At 37.2% G+C, this 14,251-nt stretch overlaps 1 protein-coding gene across 2 annotated transcripts in view; it reads left to right on the top strand.

Annotated features, from left to right (window-relative positions):
- PCSK5 (proprotein convertase subtilisin/kexin type 5) overlaps positions 1-14,251 on the top strand; it is a 229,580-nt gene that overhangs the window by 88,616 nt on the left and 126,713 nt on the right. For both annotated transcript variants that reach the window (XM_064736486.1, XM_064736487.1), the window contains exons 6-7: positions 2,085-2,173; positions 7,732-7,904. In XM_064736486.1, the coding sequence (XP_064592556.1) occupies positions 2,085-2,173; positions 7,732-7,904 (262 nt within the window). The remainder of the gene's footprint in view (positions 1-2,084; positions 2,174-7,731; positions 7,905-14,251) is intronic.

Genomic DNA, 14,251 nt, shown 5'->3' with positions numbered 1-14,251 from the left:
GAATTATATGCACTAAGCTGATGTCTGTAGGTATTTCTGCATTTCTAAAGTATAATTGCATGTGCTTTGATGTTTGAATGATAATACCTCAAAACTTGCATGTGACACCTAACAAAACCATAATAAAAAGAAGGAATATAACATCTTGTAAAACTTCTTAAGGTCTTTTCATTTCAGTATTAAGACATTCTTAAAAGGCATTACTTCAAACACAGAGCTAGAAGACTATTTGGAAATACTTTAAAATAAAGAGGGATGTTTTCAAAACTTGTTTTCCTATGTGATTTTTGAATTATTTACTTCAGGCTTTTCAAATTAATTCTATAAATGGGTAAGACATTTATTTGCCGATAAAGGAAGCAGGTTTTTTTTCAAATTAAGCCGAATTAGGCTTTAAAATTAGTCTTCATATGAAAAATAAACTTCAAATTTAGTCTTGAAAAAATCTCTGGTCAAGTTTGGCAACCAAATAATGAATTGTGACAGATCAATAGGAAATTAGTTTAGATAATATTATTGTGAAATCTTGAGCCAGCTTTAGAATTAATCAGTTTCAACTTTTCAGTTTGATTTCATGAATAAATTACACTTTTCTCATAGGTTGTGTATATATTGCCTTTCAAATAAACTGAATTATGGTCTTTGACATTTTAGCAGTTTAGCATTGATCATTTATATTGCTTATTTTTTTGTTTCGTCTCTTTTTTCCTAGTCCTATTTGTTGTTCTTGATTTACATTAATCCATTCCAAACAAGTCATCTTAGTGTCTCCCATCTAAGTGTCTTAAAAGAGTAAGGGCAAAAACTTAATAATAGAGAAGTAAGGAATAACTCTATGCAAACGAGCTGTACCAAAGGAAAGCAGCAGTGATTCTTGTCTGTAATATGAGCATCAACTTTAATTAAAAAGCACATGTGTTCTCCAAATGTGTGTGCAAGCAAGTCTCTCAACCACCACCAGGAGAAGAGTGTCTGTGTACACAGCTGATCTCAGCCTCCTCTGAAGTGCTTGCTGTGTAGTTTTTTATTTCTCCTTCTGACTTAAACTTCTTTCTTTTTGGCTACTCAAGCCTTACATTATCTTTCTGTCTACGTCCTATCAAGTTCCCATCTCTTTTGCTGTGTGGGCTGGAACTCTTATATCTCCTCTTCATAACACCTCTCTGAAGTTCCCTGCCTGCTCCATCTTGCTTGTGTCACATTTCTGCAATGGAGCTGCTAACTGCCCAAGGATGAAGGCATGACTTATTAGTAGAAAACACCCTGTGAAATCCATGTTAAAGGCAAAACCTGCAAATCATAAGGACAGCTTTCCTACCGTGGGTACAATATGGATGGCCACCGTCACCTTGTAGAGTGCATGGAGCAGGGCTAGGCAGAACATCCCACTGTGGCTTTGCACAGTGGGGAAGGGGCTGAGCAGCCACTGAGCATTTCTTGTTTTCCTTCAGCGGCTTCTTGACATTGAACACTTGCAGCTTAGCTCTGCTTCCAGGCACAGAGCATACCACTGATGTGACGGGTACTTCTGACATTTTTACTGCTCCCAGAGAGGCAAGTAGGCTTGCAGGGTTGGCCCAAGGCAGGACCAAGATGTGCCTTGGCTTTGAGCATACCTGGCATACACTCTTAGCCTCACCTGTAATCACCAGTGTGTGCATTGGTGCAACCTCATCTTCCTCATGCCATATTGTGCATGGTAGAGGTTGGATGAACATACACATACCAACAATAGGAGTGGTTGTTAGAGAATTCTGGACAAACATTTTATTTAAATGTAAGATTTTGTTCAAAATTGAGAACCAATATCTAAGACTTCTTACTGTTGCTGTGAATTATGTATCATTGCTGTATGTCTTTATAACAAACTGTGTTTCCAGTAGGGATGAAGAGTTTAAAGCGTTGCTGAAAATATTAAAACATGTTCAGAGGAATATTGTAACATGGGTATACATTACTGTGAGGGGTTAAATAGTGCGATACATAATGAGTAGTTGTTCATTTAGCACCTGAGAATAAGCAAAATCATACCCTTTAATCCCAATGGTTTGTGCTTACTTGGAAAAATGTTTGTCTGACTGCAGGCATGGAACCCGTTGTGCTGGAGAAGTGGCAGCCACGGCAAACAACTCACACTGCACAGTAGGAATCGCCTTTAATGCCAAGATTGGAGGTATGTGAAACAATCTCCCACAGGAAAAAAAGTGTAACCCAAAAGCCATTTGTGCTAAATGGTACATTCAGACATTTCTCAACAAGAGAAGGAGATTTGTATGAACAAGCCTCACTGTGTGAGCTGTAAAGCTCAGTTTAGAGTGGTCGTTCAGTACTAAAGGGGTTTGTCTGTGGTGGCCCTTCTGCAGTGCTCTCTGGAGCACTGCCTCCCAGTACACATCAAAAAATAGGTCAAACTTTTGATGAAAACATGACCCCAGAATTAGGACACTGGGGTTTTCTCACAGATTCAGAGCTCTTAAGCCATGAACTTTGACAAACCATAAGTAAAGGTACAGATCAGTTACATTGCCTTACATATTGATCCCAAATGAAAAACTCTCAAAACATAATGCTTTTTTTTTTTTGTCTGTGGTTGGTGAGAATTTTCTTTTGATCCCTATGGGTGATAAGATTATTGCCTGAAAATCAATGTATGATCACATATTTTTGTTCATTCAGCCAAGAAGTTTCAAGTATTTTCTGTGAATTCTTTGTCATTGGCAGTTGAATTAATGTCTTTAGCGTAGTTTTATGACAATGATTATCAAGATGTCATCTGCATGTCTCCTGGGATGTAGCTTGCCTGTTACAGATTGTAATACTTCTAGTGAAGTTTATTCTGAACTTTTTATAAAGTCATGGGATTGGTATATTGGCTTTCAGCTGAAAGTCTCATAGCTCAAACTCAGTAATTGTTGCCTTTTGAAACAGAGCCTAAAATAGACCCCATCTGTAAAAATAGAAACATGTTTACCTATTTGTACACCAGAGGACAGTTCAAATATACAAGCGGGCAGAATTGAGACCATCTTTTCATTATTAAAAATACTGCATCTATTCTCTGCTGGATCAGTACAAGTTTGATCCAAATCTCATGTAAGCACAGATACATTTCAAATTACCCAAAGCACACAACTTCATCCTCATGTCAGCTTTCTGTTTTCCTGCTGGGTAAATAAAATAAGGGTAGATAATCCCAGATCCAGGATAGGGTTACAATGATGTAGAAAAAACAATTCCCTTGAGGTGAAGAGCCTTCCTGCACAAAACTATCCTGTCAGAGTAGTTTGGAAAATCAGAACTGCTCAAGTAAGGAAGTTTGTGACAGATGAACAGGTTGTCTCATGTGAACATGGCATTTAACTGTGAACCAGCAGTTACGATATCAGGTCTGTTGTGTTGTCAAACCAAAGTCAGAAGAGAGTTGGTGTACTGATGGAAATAAGAGATGCCTTCTGGAGAAGTTTCATTTTTGGGTAGAATAGTCACACAACCTGCAACAACTTTGACATGGCTTTGAAAAATTCTCCAGAATAACAGTGACTTCTTCATAGTTTATTAATTATTAAGCATTTTATTTAAGCATTATTAATTATTAAGCATGCAATAATAATAAATATCCTCCAGGCATATTAGCTGACTCACAATCTTTTCTAAATATAGTGTAAAAACTGATTCAGATGGACACAGTATACAGGTAACAGAAACAGTAAAGCCTAGATACTTGTGCCTTTTTATTATTTATTCCTAAAAGAAAGCTGGAAATTAGTAACAGTATATAAAACCTCACTTGAGGTGCCACCTTTTAAAAGGATCAGCATTTGGAAATGACTTCAGGAAGCTCAACAAATAATCTGCAGAAAATCAGAGTTAAGAGGAAGTTCCAGGGAAGATAGGTTAAGCTTCCTCTTCCACTAAGTGAATATGTTTGAGATCTTTGCTGCTGCTGACCTCTACTTGGCATGCCTCATTCCTTTCCTTCAGAGCTGCCATAACTACTCGTGTGAATATACTGTGGTTGTGTCAGCTCACTTGTTTCCCAGGGATTTAAGGGCCCTCCTGGGGTATTTTTGGAGAAGACGCTAGAGTTGAGGTAAAGCAATTACATTCTTATATAGAGGAGCACCTGCTGACAATGATGTTGGATTTGCTCCACCAAGATAAGTATCTTTTGCTTCCAACCAGAAAGCGTTTCTGAACACATAAGGGATACTAATGTATCAAGCAGAAGGGAAAAAAATCTGTCCCATCAATATGTCATAAAATACTGGCAGTTGAACAAATCCAGTTAATGATGTTTCTGATGCTGAGTTGTTAACAAGATATCCATTAATAATGCTAATTTTCTTCTAAATATCGTACTTTTGTACTCCTTGTCTCATTTCCAAATATTTAAGAACACCTGATGACCAAGTTTCTAGGAAAGTCTGAGCCTTCTTTTAAAATGGCGTAAATGAAGTTGTAACTTATAGAAAAGAAAATTTTAGTAAAATTGCAGTCTGAGTCTTTAGGTTTTTTTACAGGTTATGACAAGTTTCTTATAAAAAATTATACAGGTTTCTGTGCAGCAAAGCTACAGATCCCTCTCACTAAAAGACAAACCAGTTCACCAAAGGGATGGATCTTTTTTTTAGATTTAAACTCTGAAATAATCACGCAAAACAAATTACCACATACAGAACTTGTGAGATTTTTTATAGGAAGGCTTGGTTAGTTTGCTGTTATTATTGCAAACTGATTGTGGAAGTTGTAAAACATCTGTGGGGATTTGGGTGCTTAGTTACTTGGCTGGGCTCAAGTCCTGATGGGAAAACAGTTACACTGAATTATGGCACAACAGATGTATATTGTCTTCAGTTGACAAGGATTAGTTCAGCTGTTTCTTTAAGTTTAAGTCAGTTGAATAAAAACAAGCATTTTAAAAGAAAACTTCTTTCAGCTCAGTTTTGAATGTTTCCTATGATTCACTGAAAATTTGTTCTGAGTAAAAAGCCAATTACATTTTTCAATTACTACAAATGTTAGAAAAAGTTTATAGGGCTCTGAAGTCTTGGAACAATCTGCAAACACAGTCTGTTAATTGCCTTTTGGATAGCTTTTGTTGTGCTATCACCACATGCCAAACGCAGTTTGGCGGATGTATGATCAGCAGACTTAACCACTTTAGACCAGCAGACTAACCACCAGACTTTGGGGGGCGGGAATAGAAAGGCAGGGAGGAAGGAAGGAGCATTATTTTCAGTGCAAATATCCAGTGAGATGTCTGCTGTTCAGAGTCGTCTTGCACAGAATTACAGTCATTTCTGTTGGATAAGGCCATGGTCATCAAGTCCAAATTTGACTGATCACCACCACTTCGTAAACTAGATCACAGCACTAAGTGCCGTGTCCTGTTGTTTCTTGAACACTTGCAGGGATGGTGACTCCACCACTTCCCTGAGCAATCTGCTCCACTGCTTAAACAACCCCATCTGTGAAGAAATTCTTTCTGATGTCCACCATGAAGCTCCCCTGGTGCAGTTTGGGATTATGTCCTCTCATCCTGTTGCTGGTTGCGTCAGAGAAGAAGCCAACCCCCACCTTACTATGACCTCCTTTCAGGCAATAGTGGAGAGCAATAAGGCCTCCCCTGAGCCTCCTTTTCTGCAGGCTAAATACCCCCACCCTCAGCAGCTCCTCACGGGACTTAGCCTCTGGGCCCTCCATCAGCTCTGCTGCCCTTTTCTGGACGCATTCCAGCACCTCATTGTCTTTCTGCACGTGAGGGGCCCAGATTGGAAATAGAACTCCAGAAGCAGCATCACCAGGGTCAAGCACAAGGGGGCAATCACTTCCCTGGTTCTGCTGACCACTATTCTTGACACAGGCCAGGATGCCCTTGGCTTTCTTGGCCACCTGGCCACACTTTGGCTCAGGTTTAGGTGGCTGTCAACCAGCACCTTTTGCCTGGGCCACTTTCCAGCCACTCTGTTCCCAGCCTGTGGTGGTGCATGGGGGTGCTGTAACCAAAGGGCAGGACTTGGTGCTTGGCCTGGTTGAACGTCACAGTTGGTCCTGGCCAACAGCTTGCAGCATGTCTGTCCATTGCTGGCTAGAGAGAACAGCACCTAAGTCACAACCTTGTCTGTGTTTCTTTAAAAGTAGACCACTTCACCATTACAAAAAAAAAAAAGAATTAAAAATCATGTGATTTACTTTAGGTGAACATGGCAGCATTTGAGTTATTATTCATTGGTTTAATATAATATTTAGACTGGCTAACAAAGTCATAAAGGAAAGCTTTATTTTCCTTTTTTCAAAACCAGTGTACCTTTAGTGTCTTTATTCAGAATGAGAGAGCTTTAAAGTATACTTTAATATACTTTAAAGGAATTGAGCACACAACTTTCACCTGTCATTAATTTTCTGTGGTGAGAAGAAAATAAAACCCTAGAATCCCAGAGTTGGTTTAATGATTCTTTTTCATAAAGCAAAGTTCATAGTGAGATCACAGTTTGTAGAAGTTTATTATCTCACAAAACATAGGCAACTTTTGTGTGAACTGAGAAATACAATCACTTTTCATTTTTAAGTCAAATAGAATAAGGGGGAAAAAATATTAATAATTTTTCAACAAAGCAGTCCTTATGCCTCTTTTCAATTAAAAGTTAAAATCTTGGTAAACACACAAACTTCTTTAATCTGAGCTCACAAGCAAAATGCAGTGCGTCTGTAATTAAAAATATGTAAATTTGACTTAAAAATAGGAGTAGCCTTTTAAATCAGAAAGAACATCTAACTTGTAAATTTTGAGAGTGATCATCCCTCTATCATACAATTTTATTAAATTTTTATTTAATATTTAGTGTCCCTTTGATCACGTCTCACTAGCTGTGTATAGGTCTTTTTTCTGTTTTAAGTTAAAACTAGCATTGGTAGTTTTCTCAGATTTAACCACAAAGTCTTAGAGATAGGAAAAAACTTCTGTATTTTCTCAGTTTTCAGATTTTAGCGTGCTATATTCAGCCTAGTAAACTTAAAAGAGTGTGAAGCATTGGCACATTGTCTTGTCCAAACCCACATGAATGGATTCTTTTAACATAAAAATTCCAGATTATACCTCAAAAAAGCTTCTTCTGAAGAGAAGGATGTTCACCATATTGTAATTTCAGGTTGAACAACATTACATATTTGTTCAAAACCTCTTGTAATTGCCTTGCTACAGTGTGTGGTAATCATTCTGTACACGAGAGGGTTCTCCCCAGTTTTTTGATTGCAGCCTCATACAATGAAGGAATGATGCCAAGGTTAATTGTCTGTAGGGATCCTTTTATTACTTCTGTTAACATGATTGAAACTGAATGACTCAAGAAAGGTAATGCAGTTTCACTCTTGTATAAAATTGTTATCTTTAAGTGACATAAAATCATTTCAAAATTCAGGTATTTTTAAAAATTTTATTTAGTATAAAACTTTGTTGTTGAAGTTTGAAGACTGTATAGTGGATACATTACTTAAAATTTTTAAAACTTGAAGAAGGGTGAAAATATTCGTATCTTTTCATATTTTTCCATCTAGAGACATTGGGAAAACAGATACCCAAACAGATTGTTGTTGTTGGTTTTTTCTTTAACAGTAGGAATTCTTGTAGTTTTTCAGTTCAGTGTCATGCACAACAATTTTCTCGGTGGGGGGAAAAAAACAAATAAACATTTTGAGTTTGTCTGTACAGTTCATGTATTTTTCATTCTGAAGGTGTACGGATGCTGGATGGAGATGTGACAGATATGGTGGAAGCAAAGTCCCTAAGCCTTAATCCCCAGCACATCCACATCTACAGTGCCAGCTGGGGGCCCGATGATGACGGTAAGACCGTGGATGGACCCGCTTCTCTAGCACGTCAGGCCTTTGAGAACGGCATCAGAATGGTAGGTTGGCTTTCACATGTGCCTGGATCTGCTCTCATGTGCACCTCTAAGGGTACCTGTGCCCACTGCATGCAAGTGCTCAGCATGGGGAGAGGCAAACGACTTGGAAGGAAAGAAGAAAACTTCCTTTGCATAAAACTGGAAACATATTTTTCTTTTGTAGTGACCTGATGATCACTGTCATCTGAAGTATGAGCTCTGTTCATTTTCATCTGGAATACATAATCCTCAGTGTCTTTTAAAACTGCTCTGAGGGAGTGATGTAATTAGGAATAAATTGACTGAGAAATGCTACTTTGCACATCAGGGCTAACTCATCAAATCTGAGGTGCAAAGAAATTTTAAAGCAAAACCTTTGACTGTGTTTCCTTCTTTCTTCATTTCTATTTTGCTTTGTTTTGCATGATTTCTTAATGTAAGTTTGATGATTTTAATAGGGAGCTGGGGGACAGAAAAAGGTCTATACCCATGGTTCTTTTACCATTTATGTCTGGTCTCAGAGAATTTACAGTACTGTAATAACAGGAACACTAATGGAACTGCAAGAATGCAGGGGATCTTGCTCCAGGAAGTTTTTTGCTTAAGCATATATATGTGTTTGTTTAAATGTTGTATTTCATGTAGGGAACAAAACTGTGAAAAGTTCAGCCTGAATTTCTGTACCAGAAGGACTCAGAACTTTCCTCATTGAAATCTCAAGTTCTCAAACTGGGGATAAATATGTGGAATAACTTGCCAAGAGCGTAGATCTTGCCTACAAGCGTTATTGTTCCACTGTTATTATTAGAGCAGTAATTTGAGAAGATACCCTACAGAACCCAGATGAATTTCATTTTACCAGCACATTGTTCTGTATGTGAAATAAGCACCAGTCTATAGTGAAAACATAGCATTTAATTTTCAGAGGTAGGCTTTTTCTGATAACAATGCAGAAAAAGGTTGGTATATTTTTTTGAGCAATAATAGAAGTCATATTTGATACAAGTCAAATTATTATGTTTTACAATGTAACTTTTATGTCATTTTATCAAACTTTATTCTGCCTGAAGCTGCCCATGAGGTCTTGAATAGATCTAAATATTTCCATGTATTTGGATATTTTATCTGTCTCTGACTATGAAAGCTTCATTTCTACTCAGGAAAAAGAAGTACTTAAAAAACTTACATTAAAATGTATTGCTACAAAATACAAAACATTTAAAGCTAACCTCTAGTTTTCATTCTTTAAAATATAATATAGACTGAAAGATTGTAAATGCTTTGTGTTTTAGGAATTACCACCTTCCCTTTTAGGCTGTTTCCAGACCAAGAATTACTTCAAGATGAACTCTTTTTTTTTAATAAGTAATGTCTTTCTGTATTCAGATAAAGGTACTTTCTCTGTATTTCCTTATACTGTCATAAGCTGTGTCATTTTAAAAGATGAGGCAAATGGAAGAAGAAAAGATGAATTTTCTTTGACTGAATATGCCAGAAATGGGCTGATTATTCAAGGTTGTGTTTACATACTCAGTCAAACATAGATTTCCCTAAGGAGTCATAATAATTGTGCAGTAATAATAGGCAGACAAAAATGCTTATTGTGTTGTATACAGATCCTTACTCTCCTTTTTCAGAAATATTGAACTGAACAGCAACAGTATAACATCTGTGGGATAAATTGAAGTAACATCGTGTCTTGGTTTTAGACAATTAAAGTGGGCGGACACTCCAGAATCAGTTACCTTCACTTTTAGTTTTGACACTCCCCATTCACCAATAAGGAGAGATGAATGCAACAAGGTATAACTGTGAAATAATAACAGTTTAAAACAGTCATTAAAAAATGAAATAGGAACAGGAAAAACTGTAGTTATAACGCTGCTGAATTTCATGGATTCCTCATGGACTCCCCAGAAACAAAGAAAAGCAAAAACTGCAGAGAAACTCTCCCCTGAGATGGCACTCTCCATGTATGACCATGTGTGTGGAGAGATAAGGGGAAAATGGCAAACAGCTGTTACCCCCAGGATGGTTCCCTCTGCAGACAGCCTGGGGTGCAGAGAGAGAAGAGAGGACAAGAACAGCACAGCAATCAAACATGAGCAAGTAAAAATCTCCCTCTTCTCCCCAGATATCAACTAACAGGGAAAAAGAACAAAACCGAAAGAAAACCTAGAGTCCCTGGGTCAACAGCTGGAACTCATGGAGGAACTTTGCCTTCTCTTTAGCAAAAATAGCAGCAGGGGCTTGGACAACTTGTATTCCATGCCCTCCTGCTTTGACCAGGCACTGCTGGCAGTTTGGGGCAACCATATGGAGTGGGGGCTATTCTATTTTTCTTGGCTTGGTGGTGTGGCTGCTGTCTGCCTTGTGCTATCTCAGCTCACCCAGCAAGATCAAAAGAGAAAGAGCACTTTTTCCTGAATGCCCCCAACTTTCAAAAAGGACTAACAGACAGCCTGACCTGACTGTTCCTTTTCTGGCCACTGGGTCTCAAAGAGACAGCAGCAACTTTGGGCACAGATAGATATGGAATACAGTAACATTTTGGGTTACCCAGAACACATCAGTACAGGAAAACCTGGCAAAACCTTCTTTCAGACCTACACAAAGTCTGAAGATTGAATATTCTTAATTTATTATGCAAGTATCCACACAATTGTACGTTATAATTTTAAAATGGAAGAGCAAAAGGAAATGACAAGATTTTTTTAAAACATCTGAAAAGGAAATTATGCCTGGCTGGCTTTATTAGGAAAATCAAAGGTAGTGCTGAATAATAACTTTGATTCGGGCATAATCAAGCTCAATTATTATTTTAAATTTATTATAATTATTGCATAAAAATGAAATGGATGAAAGAACCATCCATTGTTGAGTTTCCTGAGAGACTTGGTTCCATGAAAAAAGCACCTGATTTATCTTAAACACATATTATTCCAATTAACAGCTTGTGCTGTGTGTTTCACAACTATTATTATTTTTAAATCTGCTGAACTAATATGGTTACAGCTTTCAAATCCTGCATAAAATAATAAAGATGACTGCATAATTTTTGTGCAGAATTACAGAGAGACAACACATATCTTGGATTGAAACAGACAAATCTGTTTAAAGAAAGGCTGCTAAGGAATAAATGAATTCATGAAATGTAAGTTAAATATACCTAAAAATTCTGCCCAGGATCAAGGTAATGAAAAAGGAAACCAGTTTTTAAAACTGTCACAAGTACTATGATTTTATGTCGTTTTTAAGGGTATTTAATGTAATTTTATTAAATTTGCATACTTGAGTTCAAAGAGAAGCCTTGGATATTTTACTATCAAACAATTTCTGTGCAAATAGAGAACTCCCATTATATCATGCTTTCAGTTGAGAAGGTCCTTTTCTTGAAAATAGCGTAGTTGTGTGGAAAATTCTAGATGTCTGTGTTTTAAATACTAATGCCTTAGGACTTGTAGACCGAATAATATCAAGAAAAAATCCATTGTAATTATGCAGAATTTGCCTGAAAAAAAGCCAAACAAATGGTGGTATATCAAAAAGTAACATATTCAAGGAAAGATTAGGTATCTAATGTCACATTTCACCCTGTGCTCAAGAGCAAAGCTTAGCATTGCATAATGTGATTGTGGCCAAATCATGTCATAAGACTGTGCTGAATCTTGGACAAAATGGAGAATACAAAAGCCTTCCTTGATTCATAAATATGAAATCTAAGTATGTTTTTAAGATGCCTGTTGGTGTCTCACAGTCAATAAGCACAATGTTATAAGCGCTTGATGGAGTTGAGTTTGCTGATTCATGGCTCCGCCATGCAGTGTTCAGTCTAGCTCATTTGTATTCATACAAATAAGTCTGGCATTCTGCAATGGTGTCAACATTGTTTGGAGAGGAAAGCATTTCAGATATTCAGACTTGTTCTCTCATTGTTGTTTGGCAAAGACCAAATAATCAAGGTTCTGGGTATGTGAGCACTGTAGATATTTAGCAATTTAGCAATCTACAATATGAAACGTTCTCCAAATAGCCTTCATTACCATGAATGACCAGGAAAAAGTGCTTCTTTTTGTAGCAGTTCTTGAGGACAGGATGTGCCAAAGCCATATGTGCATCAGTGTGTGTGGTGTGTTACTGAGGCATCTGAAGCAAAGCTTCTCTGGCAAAGCGGAGCAGGAGCAGACCCTGGGCAATAAATACACACTACAACACTGACACCTGAAAAGCAGACAATCCTTACACTGAAGGATTACAAAGAGCTGGTTATCTCACTCTCCAATGTCTCACCAATTGCATGTTTTATGTTGTTTCTGTAGTACACATCCTTGAAACACATAAGGAAGTGTATATAAATCAGCAACTGGTCAGGTCATCCTTAATATAACCTAGAGAGGGTGGAGAGGAAGGGAAATCTGCATGGAAACTTTGGGCACAACCACCTTCATCTTATTGCTGTGACACCACTCTGTTTAGTGACTGGACTCAAGCCAAAATATTTGATGGACATTAATGATCAGATGCTGTGTGGCTAAACTTCTTGTGCAAACTCAGCTTCATGCCTTCCCAACCATCATCACTGCCCCTTCTCATCTCTCTTGCTTCAACAGCTTTGGCTGCAGAGTGTTTGTTCCAAGTGCTTGCTGGGTGCAAGCACTTAAATCACTTAAAGTATCCAACCCACATGGAAGAGTGAGGGAGAAAGAGGAAGAAAAGGAGAAATCGAGAAGAAGGATTTAACAGTTATTATTATCATCATTATCATTACTGTATGTTTCTGCTTCAAAAATGGAAGAGATTGTTCATCATTTGCAGGTGTCTAGGCAATGGTTTGCTCCCAGTGTTCTACCAAAGATGTTTCTATTACATGTATTTGTCCTGTCATCATCTCTCCGCATTATTCTCAGGAGGATGTGTTGCCTACACCAAGAGGAATTATTCCCTTTTACTTTACCAGAGAACTGCATTTCAGAAATCTAAGGCAGAAATTACAGCAGGAAGACTTCTAGTCAAATGTGTCAAAATGGCTGGGTTTTAATACATTTCACGTGGTTACCAGCAGATCTTTTAAATTATTTTTAAAACTGTGTATTGTGTGTTTTCACCTTGTACAGCTGCTGTTTAAGTCTAAATAGCACATATCAGTGTTTATGCATGTCTGCGATCTTATATGGATATGTTTTGCATGCACAAGACCTCCCGCACATTTCCAATAAGTAGGCAAAAAATACTTGTTGAAAATCAATCAGAGGAGTTAGCGCTGTACTTAGGGATGGTCTTAGAAGATATGACTTCCAGTATGCTGATATAATCTAGTGTTAGGTCTTGGCATTTATCTATAAATATATATATTTGCATATATACTATGTATCCAGGTTGCATCTATGATATAAAGTGAACATGAACATCTGATGAGAAACATGAAGTATATGTCTATATCCATATATCTATCTTATCTATATTTAGATAAGATATAGACATAGATATATAGATATATAGATATATAGATATAGACGTATGCTTCAACATACTAACTTAAACTTCGATTGGCTCTGTACTAGAAGTGGATGCTGATTACATAATAGAACTTGAAAAGTCCTTCAATTTTTTATCATTCTATTTCTTCTTGCTGATGTCACAAGACATAGCACCATTGGCTTGATATTCATAGTTCTAACATCTAAGCATCTGCCTTTTGTCATAAGCCCAATCAGCGAAATTTCATCCAGTTGTTGCTTCATCTATATCCCTGTTTTCCTGATCCATCTGTTATTTTCTGGTTTCTGTAAATCTTTTGAGAAGAGCCAGTCTTAACTGAAATCTCATGTCCATGTCTTAGCAAGGCAGTAGCAATCTTCACTATTGAAAATAATATAGCTTATTACTCATCTAAGTCTCTGACTTTTATTTCCACTGTAAACTGCCTCTTTTGCTGTATTTATGGTGCATCTTACGGTGTTAGAAAACTTGACATCTAATCATTACAGATTTTGAGCAAGGGATCTCTTGGATAGGATATAAGAGAAGAAATGACAGCATAGGTCATCCAGTACAGCTTTCTACCACCACAGGGATTGTGCCATTTAAATACATTGAGCCTTTTATGTTGAATAACAAATCAGATTCTTTTCCCCTCTGATTCTGTTGGTAGAACATTTCATGGCCAAAGTTAATTATTGGTTAGAGATTTTCTTTTAAGTTACAATAGGGTTTCCTCATGTGCAGTTTTCTGCCCATTTGTTCCTGGATATAAATTGTGCCTCATCTTAAATAACTTCCCTCCCTCCATTTTTGTTTCTGATACATTTTTTTATTAGTCTCCTTTTTAATTTCATTTCGATATGATAGACATGCAACACTCACTGGTC

This window comes from Zonotrichia leucophrys, chromosome Z (assembly GCF_028769735.1).
Source record: "Zonotrichia leucophrys gambelii isolate GWCS_2022_RI chromosome Z, RI_Zleu_2.0, whole genome shotgun sequence".
In the NCBI taxonomy this organism is placed as follows: Eukaryota; Metazoa; Chordata; class Aves; order Passeriformes; family Passerellidae; genus Zonotrichia; species Zonotrichia leucophrys.
The sequence above is the reverse complement of the archived record's forward strand: the minus strand, read 5'-3'. Positions and strand labels throughout refer to the sequence as shown.